This window comes from Zalophus californianus, chromosome 13, assembly GCF_009762305.2.
Source record: "Zalophus californianus isolate mZalCal1 chromosome 13, mZalCal1.pri.v2, whole genome shotgun sequence".
Lineage (NCBI taxonomy): Eukaryota > Metazoa > Chordata > Mammalia > Carnivora > Otariidae > Zalophus > Zalophus californianus.
The window spans coordinates 43442754-43455212 of NC_045607.1; the positions used below are offsets into that span (position 1 = coordinate 43442754).

General features: G+C 35.1%; 1 protein-coding gene across 1 annotated transcript in view; it reads right to left on the minus strand.

Moving 5' to 3' along the window:
• Window positions 1–924: 924 nt before the first annotated feature.
• The window catches only part of IFT74 (intraflagellar transport 74), an 86056-nt gene continuing 74521 nt past the window's right edge, over window positions 925–12459 (minus strand). Inside the window, exons 17-20 of the mRNA XM_027616727.2 lie at window positions 7829–7992; window positions 6961–7086; window positions 2883–2943; window positions 925–1241 (exon numbers count right to left, since the gene is read on the minus strand). Of these exons, the coding sequence (XP_027472528.1) occupies window positions 1123–1241; window positions 2883–2943; window positions 6961–7086; window positions 7829–7992 (470 nt within the window). The 3' untranslated portion in view covers window positions 925–1122. The remainder of the gene's footprint in view (window positions 1242–2882; window positions 2944–6960; window positions 7087–7828; window positions 7993–12459) is intronic.

Below are 12459 nucleotides of genomic sequence, written 5' to 3' on the forward strand. Positions count from 1 at the left end.
CAGGATCTTCAGCCATATTAGTAATCTGGAGTTAAACAAAATGCTCACCCGTCTACATAATCTCACACATACTAAAGTTGAAGAGTTTATGGTGATATTTACTTCAAGAAAGCAACATGTATGGGTAATTTATAATATGTAAATTATATCTCAATAAAGCCCCCCACTTTTTAAAGAAACCAATATGTTTGTGTTTCAGGAATACTGAGAAGTGGAGTTACTTGATGAACATGAAATCAGAGCAAAAGGAGGATAGTTTTACGAATTATTTTATGCTGGCCAAGATGACTTATTCCTGCCCACAAGAGAAGATACCTCTTTAGTTACTATAATATCTCCTAGATTTATACTATACAATTCTGCCTCTTCTAGTTTTTCTTTTCAAATGTTCTGGCAATACAAAATTAATCTACTTACAGTCAAAAAGAGTGAATGTATACTCCAGAGTGGCAATGAACAGGCAACAGCCATTGTCTAAAACGGACTACCATAAGTGCATTTCTTTTAAACTTCATGTTTTTCCTAGTATATACACACGAAGAAATATTTTTAAAATTCAAAGGTTAAAGTTTTCAATTCTGAATCTTTAGGGATAACTGATATACAAAGAATATTTGTTAACCTGCAACTTTATATTCCCTAAAATACATCAAATATACCCTATTGAGAAATAAAGTTCAAAGCTAAACATCTCCCTGTCATTCCTACTTTTTCTAGAAGCAAAACTTCACAAGGTTGACATAAGTACTAAATCAGAATCTCACTCAATGTATGCCTCTTAGCGTTGACATGTAAAAAAAAATGCTCTCATTTGCTGCCATAGATGGATTATACCAACTAAATGAATCTCAATGGCCACTTCTAGTTCATTTTTGGGTTGGTTGACACATTTTTATCACCCACACAAATACAAATACAAAAAGATGCTTTTCTGTATGCAAACTTTTTATTGAACTATTATACTATTTAAAATAGTATAACCTCTTCAAAAGGTCACAAAAATTACAGAACTGAAAATTTTTAGGTAAAACTCTTCAAGGGTAAGTTATTCTTTTTCAGTCAGCTTATACAAAGTTTAGCAGCAAGAGCATACTACTATAGAGACCTGCAGTTGGTTCAGACTCAGTTTCTGCTCATGCTATGTAGAGCGTCCACGATGCTTTTATTGTACTCTGCAATCTGCTTGGTTACATTCTTCATAATTGACTGGTAATCACTCTCTCGACTCTTGGTTGCTATGACTAATTACATGAGTTAAGGGGGAACAGTGATCAACAAAAATAGTAATCCACTTTGGCTTAGGAACTAAATCATTTTTTTAATTTTTCTTATTGAAAGTTCAAAATGGTCAGAAAAAGCACAATTAGAATATATTAAAAAATATATATTAACAGATGAAGATCAATTAAAACCTAAAAGGCTAAGCAAAACTTGTTTCAAAAAAGTTCACCTTACAGTATAAGAGCTTTTTTAAAAAAAGATTTATTTGAGAGAGAGGAGCAGAGGGAGAGGGACAAGCAGACTCTGCACTGAGTGCGGGGCTCCACATGGAGCTGAATCTCACGACCCTGAGCCAAAATCAAGAGTTAGATGACTAACCTGACTGAGCCACCCAGGTGCCCGTAAGAGCTTTTTTATAGTTAATATTATGGATCTCAGTCTAATTTTGGTCTGAGAACAACTGAATGTTCAGAAGAACCATGTTCTCTAGAGTACCACACTGAATTTCAGAAGTCTCTAGAATTCAATCTACTTCAAAATCCCCTACTTTGTGTTGCATAAACTAAACCGCTGGACTAAAGCACATTGAGAATCTTTTGCTTTTAAACTGAGTAGCACGACGGCTGGGAATAGAGCCCCAAGCCCCAATGCATTTGATGTGGAAGTAAGCCGGGAATCCGTGCTGCCCTGAGCTGAAGTTTGGCAGTTTCCTAGAGGAGAATCTAAACTACCAATGACTCAGGAGCTACTTCTCCAAGCTAGAGATGTCCTTAAACGGTCAAAGAAGGGAACAGAAAATAACTTTTTGGGAAATGTTTCTTATAATTTCACAACACATATCCTCAGCAGCTGCTTCCTCCTACATAATCACACAGAAAGATTAGCAAGAAGATGGGATTTAAGTACCACCCTGGTAGAAATTGAAGTTGAATTGGCTGAAACACAGATGAGCTTGAAAGTCAAATTTCTCAGGATACTACTTGGGCTTCCCTCCCTCTGCTGCCCAGATATCCAAGGTACAGTATTATAAGCAACAGCAATTATGAATATACATATATGCATGGTTTTATATAATTCTTTCAATAGCTCTATGAGAAGGAAATATTAACTATATTTGAGATGACAAAATTGGGGTTTAAACAAATTAAATAAATTGCCTGAAGTCCCTAACCTACAAGTAGTAAAGTCAACACTGAAAATTCTGTGCACTTAAGTCACTATGCCACACTATGACTTTGTACAGTCTGCTTTCTATTGTTACTTTGGTATACACACACATACCCTAATTATTGTAGACTGGAAACTGAGTCTTACTCATTTATTCGCCACATAGTTTAGCTTGGTGTTTTGTACATACTAGGTATTTGATAAGTTTGTGTTAAATTTCATTTCATTTCATTTCTTTAAAGAAATTCTTACGAAAAAAAATCACTCTGGGGTGCCTGGGTGGCTCAGTCAGTTGAGCATCTGACTCTTGGTTTGGGCTCAGGTTATGATCTCAGGGTTGTGAGATTGAGCCCTGCATCAGGCTCCCCGCTCAGCAGGGAGTCAGCTTGAGATTCTCTCTCTCCCTCTACCTCCCCACCCCCCCTCAAATAAGTGAATAAATCTTAAAAAAAAAAAATCACTGTCAAGTTCATTTGCTTTTTTTTAAAGGATACATTCTTTCATCACAAAATTATTTTGCTCATGGTGTTGCCACTTCCTCTCCAAATTTGTAAGCTAAAAAACACAAAATAAAAATGTTAAACAGTACCCATACTCAAAACAATTATACACGCTTTTAAGAGGATAAGAAAAAAAAAACATTCAATTTTAAATCTTATCAACTCCGTGCATTTTGGTGAGATAAAGTCATGGCAGACAAAAAGGAAAATTAGAAAGGATTAAACAACAGTAAATACATTAATAAATACAATGTTGAATTTGACAACAGGCTTTACTCTATATGTTTAATTGGAAAATATTTACAATATTTATTATGCCAATGAACATGCCAACTGAAAGACAATTTATGACTTTTCACTTTCCAAAAAGAACTTGAAAGAAAAGAATGGGACATGATGGGAATCTCTCCTTGAAATCTGGAAGTCTAATGCTACAAATGTGATATATATTCTAACACTGTCAAAGGTTCAACTATATAGGAGTAACTTCCTTATTTCCAGGGCTAAATTTCCTGTCTAATTCCAAAAGCTGTGATAAGAGCAGAGCTGCAGTGTGAAGATTGTAAGAGGGTTGGTAAAAAGCTGGCACTGTTACAATAATTTCTGCATCAACAGGAAGCTAATGTGGATATTATATTGATGGTTGCTTCCTCAGAAGACAATTTTACTGTTATAGAATTAAATTGTTTTTCTGATTTAATTAACCTTTTAACTCTGGGTTATAGTCTTTCTTTTTTAAGATGCCCATAGTATTTTTCCTAGGCAAAGGACTGTCTGAGAAATGAAACATTACAATAACATTCTGTGTAGACATTTCTAAGAGGTAATGGTCATTTTTAAGAATCTGATAACTAAAGCAGCATTAATACTTCTACTCTCATGTTAAAATTATTTTCAGGGTATATGTTCAGTGTTAATGTAGCATCCATCCCACTGTTTCCTCTAAAGAGATAAATCTAGGTATTAGGATAAATCCTAACTAATTAATTATGTAAACTGTATGTACTGTGAGTTAACACTATTAAATCAGATCTGGCTCCCCAGATAGGAACTCAAAGTTAAGATGGACTTAAGGAAGCAGTCAGCACTTTTTGGCAATAAATCTCTAATAACCTTTTGCAAAGTCAAGTACCAAACTTTTCCCCTTTGTTTCATACAAAGAGGTGGCCTTCTTAGAATGCAGACCTCTTAAGTGCTAAATGAATAATGCTATAAAAGCAACACTCTATCAGATAGTCAACTTCCTTATATATTATACATCTGTATTAGTGACTTGCCTTTAAACCTCCGAGAATATCTTGAAGCATGAAAGTTCCCCTACAACTTCCGTAAACAGTGTGTTGTATATATTCTTTATATATTTTGAATATGAACCCCTTATCAGATATTATGATTTGAAAACATTTTCTCCCATTCCATAGGCTGTTTGCATTTTGTTGATTGTTTCTTTTGCTGTGCAGAAGCCTTCTAGTTTGATGTGGGCATACTTATATATTTTTGTCTTTGTTGTTTGTGCTTTTGATGTCATAACCAAAAAACTGTTGCCAAGACTAATGTCAAGGAGCTTTATCCCTAATGTTTTCTTCTAGGAGTTTTATAGTTTGTTCCAATATAAATATATTAAATGATATCAAATAAATAATAGCCATTCATCAAAAAGTCTATGTCAAAAAGCGGTTTTCGAGAAAATAGTTGCAAAAGGAGACCAGATTTTATTTGATCAATGGGGATTTCCAAAAAGCAACAAATAATATAGAGAAGGATGGTAAATTGTGAGTTATGTTATGAATTCCTGTTATCAGTATAAGGGGTTAAGTATATGATTAGCACTTGATGTGGGAATAAATAAGTAGCCATTGACTGGCTCTAAGAAATTGTGTCTGTCAAGTGTTTTCCTCCTTATTCAGTGAAAAAGGAGAGCTGATATTCCATAAGCAGTATCAGTATTTTTTCCTAAGAATCATTTAAGACAATGGCCTCATAAACTTCTTAGATTTCTTCTCCAGTATCCATCCCCAATCTAAACAGCCTAGGATAATTTTGCCACTTAGAAATCTATATCTAGACCTGTTTATTTATGAAGTAGCGACAGAATAACTGATAAATCTGAATATGTAAAATAGTGACTTCTAAGCTTTTAGTAGTTGTGGCAAACTCTGATGAGATGTCACCCCTTACAAGATGAATATAAGGTATGTCTTTGTTTTTAAAATGGTAAATCCATAAAATGAAATAGTCATAAAAATATCAAAAAAGGAGCTTGAAAATATTTGTGAGAAAATGAATGTTTAAAGACTATATGCACAGAATTTCATTTTTTGTAAAAATAATATAATCAATATGGGTGTATAACTGCAAAGGAAAAAAGTTACAAGGATATTATACCAAAATGTTAACAATGATTGTCTATCAGGATCATGTTACCATTTAAAGAAAAGGAAGAATGCATTTAGCATTAATAAATCATAGTTGCAAACTGCTAATATATACTAATTAGATGAGATGATCAATCTTTATCTACTGATTTTGTACATGCCACACATGCTTCATTTAATCCTCCAACAAATACTTATTGAACACCTATTATGTGCCAACCACGGGCACAGTGTGGGGAGAAAGTGAATGAAACAGGTATCATCTCTACCCTCTCAGACAGGACACTCAATCTCTAAGACCTCCGACATTGTTCAGGTAATTCTATCAGGATAAATGATGTGAAAGGGGGGTATGTCTGTGAATCCTGTGTAAATAATCAGAAATGTAAATCAAGAAGTTCAAGGACAGAACTGCTTTTTACAGCATTAAACAGTTTTAAATTTTTTTTTTTTTAATGTTTTCTTTATTGATGAGAGTCAGAGAGAGAGAGAGAGAGTCAGAGGCAGAGAGAGAAGCAGGCTCCCCGCCGAGCAGGGAGCCCGATGCGGGACTCGATCCCAGGACCCTGGGATCATGACCTGAGCCGAAGGCAGACGCTTAACCATCTGAGCCACCCAGGCGCCCAGCATTAAACAGTTTTAAAACTAAAAATAACCTAAATGTCCAATAATATGAAACTGGTTCAGTAATTTATACTATATCCATTAAGTCAAATATTATATAGAATCATATTTTTAGGGGTGCCTGGGTGGCTCAGTCGTTAAGCATCTGCCTTCGGCTCAGGGCATGATCCCAGGGTCCTGGGATCGAGCCCCGCATTGGGCTCCCTGCTCTGCGGGAAGCCTGCTTCTCCCTCTCCCACTCCCTCTGCTTGTGTTCCCTCTCTCACTGTGTCTCTCTGTCAAATAAATAAATTAAATCTTAAAAAAAAAATCATATTTTTAAAAGCTATGACAAGGCAAACTACTTATTAGGTATAGTTAATAATGAAAAACAAGTTTCCAAATAATATGTACAATATGATACCATTTCTATAAATATAAATAAATGTATACATATATATAAAAAATGTGTGTACATATAACATATACATATAGACTAGAAGGACCCCCCACAAAAATGACAAGAATTAATTCTTCTGTGATATTAGTCATTAAGGTTTATTTTCTCTATTTGTGGTTTTTGTGAGTTAGCAAAGTTTCTCCATTAAAAATGTTTTAATTTTGGGGTGCCTGGGTGGCTCAGTCGTTAAGGGTCTGCCTTCAGCTCAGGTCATGATCCCAGGGTCCTGGGATCGAGCCCCACATCAGGCTCTCTGCTCAGCGGGAAGCCTGCTTCTCCCTCTCCCACTCCCCCTGCTTGTGTTCCTTCTCTCGCTGTTGTCTCTCTGTCAAATAAATCTTAAAAAAAAAAGTTTTAATTTTGAAATTTGTAAAAGCTATTATCAGCCGATAGGCTGTGCCCAGAACAGGGCCTAGCACAGAGTAGTCCTTCAATACCGGTTTATAGAAGGAGAGCAAAAGTAAATTCATTCTAAGTGGAGATTGTACAGTCTGGCTATCTTCAAAGCACAAAGTCTGGAAGGATAAATAAAGCAAGTTAAAAAAAATTATTTCGGGGTGAAAATATAGATTAAAAACATGGGACAGATAGTTTAAAAACAGAAATAAATTTCAGATTCTTTTTTTCTTTTTACCTGAGAATGTGTCTCATTTTCTTGCAATTGTGTTTTTAGTGTCTCAAATTCTACGTTTAGCTTCTCCGTTATTTTCTTAAAGGCATTTCTGCGGGTTGTTAATACTGTTCTCTCCTGATGTAACTTCTAGATAGATCCAAATAGAAGTAAATAACAGACTTTAGCAAATATCTAGTAAGCCAATATAAATCATTTTTAACTTAAATAACTTCAATGATATTCTGGTAAATTCTACCAAGATTATAATTACTCTAAAACCTGTTTGTAAAAATATCTTTTGAGATATAATAAGCTAAATTAGTATTAACTGTATTAATAACTCTACTAAGGCTGCTATATATGTGTTCCTATCCAACCAAATTTACTTTAAATTAATGTAAATAGCAATGAAAAACCACTGATGAGTAAATCTTAAGGAGGGAAATTTCATAATTAAACCTGCATTTAACAAAGTTCATATTTGTTGAAATGCTCTTGCTTTTTCTTGCTTTGCCTTTTGTTTAAAACTTACATCTCTCTAAATTCCTCCTATGTAGGGCGCCTGGGTGGCTCAGTTTGTTAAGCGACTGCCTTCGGCTCAGGTCATGATCCTGGAGTCCGGGGAGCGAGTCCCGCATTGGGCTCCCTGCTCAGCGGGGAGTCTGCTTCTCCCTCTGACCCTCTTCCCTCTCATCCTCTCTATCTCTCATTCTCTCTCTCTCAAATAAATAAATAAAATCTTTAAAAAAAATAAATTCCTCCTATATAAACATTTTAGCTTATATATCAAATAATCAACTGCAAATAATAAATTCTATGAACTACATATATATTAAATTTGATCAAGAAAAAACAATTTGAATAATTCTGTAAGACTGTTACCATTTACCTTTTTCTTTTCTTCACCTGATGATTTTAAAGCTGGCAAATCATTATATGTCTCCAGGTCAGTTGTCATTTGCTTAATTTTGCTTTTCAGAGAATGTTGTTCCTCAGTCATCTTACTTTCCAGAAGTTCCATTTTCTGTAGATCCAACTGTAGACGTTGACTATCTGAAACACAAGAAAATTCAAGACCATAGTTAGTCAAAACTTTATTCCTTTCACAGAGAAATGCAATGCAACCATTAAAAATCATGTTTTACAAGAATATCTGCAAAAGAAACATGTTTCACTGCAACCAGTGAGACAATACAAAGGTAAATTAAGAAAAAAAAATATTCATCCTCCAGGTAACCAACATAACCTGATGTATATCAGCCATATTTATCTCCATGCTCATACAAACATTTAAGAATGCACATAGGTGTAAATTTTCCTTACTTAATAACATATTATGAGATAAAGGCCCATTATTTTTAATAGGGGCATGAAAGCAAATTATGAAATGTTATGTGTGTGTGTGTGTATATATATATACACATTTGAACAAAATTTTACAACTACAAATACAGTCAATTCTCATTACTTTGGTAGTTTTATTCTATAAAGTCACTGTAAATATTGAGTTAACAAATACTGAACTATTGCTCCTAGAGGGGATATAGGGTTAGGTTCCTGAGAGCCTCTGGTCATAGTATCTTCATCAACCAACTAACACATAACCTCGTTTTATGTGTATTTCTGTTTAAACACACCTTATTTAATATATATTTTTCATTCATTAACACTGAACTCAAGGCCAACTTTATGCCTGAATGAAGCTAATCTGTAAGGCACAATGCAGCCTTCTTGGGCTTAGGAACACAAGCCAACACTTCAGCAGTATGCTTGGGAGCCATTTTATATAGCAAAATCATGAAAAAAAAGTACAAAAATATGGGGAAAAAATGGCACTAAATATGTCACATAAAGGATACTTGCTAATAGTGTGAGGACTAAAACAAGAAGATAGTGTTGCTTTATTTGACCTCTGCTGGGAATGCATGTCAGGCAATTCACATTTTTGACTCTGCACATGTCCACAAATGATGGTGAAAGTGCTAAAAGTACTGATTTTGGGGTTACAAATTAATTATGGTGAGTAGGCAAATTCACAAATACAGAATCCATGAATAATGAGGACTGACTGTATAGATGTGTACGTGAAGGAGGGAGTGTGTGGGTGTTTCTCATACTTTGTTTTTAAAGTATGAAGCATCTACTATGTGCTAGGTGCTAAGAATATAATAGAAATCAACAAAAACATTGTTTTTGCTCAAAGAGCCATATTCTAGAGGTAGAACCAGTAAATATGCATTTACAATAAATTGGATAACTACTATAAAAATAGTAATACAGGGAGCCATGAGAGCATGTGGTACTGGTCAAGAGCGTTCTCTAAAGACATACCTTTTAACTGAGTAAGGCCTTAAGGATTAGGAATCAACCAAAGCAGGAAGAAAGTAAATGTGTCCCAGAGAACACAATCAACATGTGCAAAGTCTAGAGGTAAGAAAGTAAGAAAGCATGGTACATATGCACAAATAAGAGAAGTTCAGTCTGACTAGAACCCAAAGTTCAAAGTGGGAAGAATTTCAATTCATGAAGGGCTTTTTAAATGAAAATAGAGGGAGTTGGAACTTTATCCTAAGGGCTATGAAAAGTAATCGATGGATTCTAAATCAGAATGTGGCATAATTAAATTTTAGAAAGTTCACTCCGGTTTCAATGTGGGCAATTAATTGGAAAAGCATTAATTGGTACAGGAAGACCAGTTAAATGTTGATTCAGTGATCTACATAAGAAATCTTAGACTAGTGTAGGGGATTTTTTTCCCACTAAGCAATATTAAGTGCTTTCTGTGTGCCAGGCAAACTTCCAGGCATAGGGGATACAGCAATGAACAAAGCATATGAGAATCCCTATCCTTACAGAACCTATATTCCAGTGGAAGACAACTACATACATGAAATCTAAAGCTATCTCACATGGAAATAAATGAGGAAAAAAATGAAGGAGAGATGTAGAGGGACTCGAGAGATACTAGAGAAACTGACTGGATACAGTGGTTGAGCAAGAGGAGCCAGTGGAGAGTCCCATTTCCAACTTGAGTAAAGGAGTGGATGGTAAGAAAGGCAGAGGGAGGTATCAACTTTTGTTTGTAGGAGGGACTGAGATGAAGGGTTCATGCCAACTTAGGATGTGCTGTTCGAGTTACCTCAGAAACACCCAAATAGTAAACATGCCCACATGCCCATATATAGATATATGGGTCTGAAGCCCTGAGAGAAATTTGAAGATAGAGATTTTGAAATCATCAACATGGAGACAGCACCTGAAGCTATGGGAATGGGTGAAGTCATCAAGAGAAAAGGATTCATGACAGAACCTGTAAGAATAACAAATTTTTAAAGAATAAACTTATATGAAAGATCCCATAAAGGAGAATAAGAAATGACCAAAGAAATGAAAGAAAAATCAGAAACGATAGTGAAAAGACATTTCAAGAATAAAAGAGTGGTTTGTAATGCAGAATACTACTTAGAGATTTAAAACAAACAAACAAACAAAAAGACTGCAAAATACAACTTATACTGTCCAGAAAAACCTTGATGTATTTCCTGAGAAAAGATTTCACAGAAAAGAAAATGGGACCAAGAGGGAGAGGAAGCCTTTTAAAAATTTGGATGTGAAACTTCTGAAAGGGAGGGATGATAGCTGGGCAGAGAATACTTGGAAGAGGCTTTTTCTTTTTTTTCCAAGATGAAATATAAAAAAAAAAAAGACTGGAGAATATATTGGCAAATGACATATCTGCTAAAGGGTCAGTATCCAAAATAAATAAGGAACTGATACAACTCAACACCAAAAACCCTCAAGGAATCCAACTAAAAATGGGCAGAAGACATGAACAGACATTTCTCCAAAGAAGGCATACAGGTGGTCAACAGACACATGACAAGATACTCAACATCACTCACCATCAGAGAAATGCAAAAACTACAATGAGATATCACCTCACACCTGTTAGAGGTGTGGCTAAAATAAAAAACATAAGAAACAAGTGTTGGTGAGGATGTAGAGAAAAAAGAACCTTGTGCACTGTGGGTGGGAATGCAAACTGGTGCAGCCACTGTAGAAAACAGCCTTAAGCATCCTCAAAAAGTTGAAAATAGAACTACCCTATAATTCAGTAATCACACTATTGGGTATTCACCCCCCAAAATACAAAAACATTAATTCAAAGAGATACATGCATCCCTGTTTATTGCAGCATTATTTACAATAGCCAAATTATGTAATCAGCCCAAGTGTCCATAGGTAGATGAATGGATAAAGAAGAGGTGTGTGTGTGTGTGTATATATATATATATATATAGAGAGAGAGAGAGAGAGAGAGAGGGAGAGAGAGAGAGAGGTGTGTATACACACACACACACACACACACACACACACACACACACAATGGAATACTATCCAGCTATAAAAAAGAATGAAATCTTGCCATTTGCAACAACATGTATGCAGCTAGAGAGCATACTGCTAAGCAAAATCAGTCAGAGAAAGACAAATACAGTATGATTTCACTCATATGTGAAATTTAAGAAAGGAAACAAATGAGCAAAGGGGAAAAAAGAAGAGAAAGAGACAAACCAAGAAACAGACTCTTAACTATAGAGAACAAACTGATGGTTACCAGAGGGGAGGTGGGTAGGGGGATGGGTTAAATAGATGATGGAGATTAAAGAGTTTACTTACTATGATGAGCACTGAGTAATGTATAGAATTGCTGAATCACTATATTGCACACCTGAAACTAATATAACACTGTATATTAACTATACTGGAATTAAAATAAAAAGCTTAATAAAAAGAAAAGAAAAAAGACTGTAAAGAGAAATACCAAAATTTAATAATCATAAACTCTTGATAGCGAGATTGTATTTAAAATTTTCTTATTTATCCTTTTCCGTATCTCCCAAATCCTCTATAATGAATACAAATAACAATAAGAAAACAGTATTTAAAAAATATTCTGTTCTGATAGAATTATACAATATCTACCTTATCTCAGAGACTTCTTAGTGTTGTGGTTCTGACTTTATTTTTTAATTTACTTTTAAATTTTTTAAAAAGATTTTATTTACTTGAGAGAGAGAGAAAGAACAAGAGCACAGAGGGAGAAGGAGAAGTAGACTCCCTGCTGATGAGCAGAGAGCCCAACGCAGGGCTCAATCCCAGGACCTGGGATCACAACCCAAGCCTAAGGCAGATGCTTAACCAATGGAGCCACCCAGGTGTCTCAAAAAAGTTCTTTTTTAAAGTGAAAGAAAAGTAATGGAGGGAACCAATATTATTGAGTACCTGAAATGTGCCTGGCTTTATGTTATCTCTTCTACTTTTCTTAACAGCCTTAGGAGGTAAATGTTATATGATGAAACTGAAATTTAGAAAGGTAATTTTTTTTAAAGATTTTATTTATTTGACAGAGAGAGAGGGAGAGAGGCAGGCAGAGGGAGAGGGAGAAGCAGGCTCCCCGCTGAGCAGAGAGCCTGACGTTCGATCCCAGGACCCTGGGATCATAACCTGAGCTGAAGG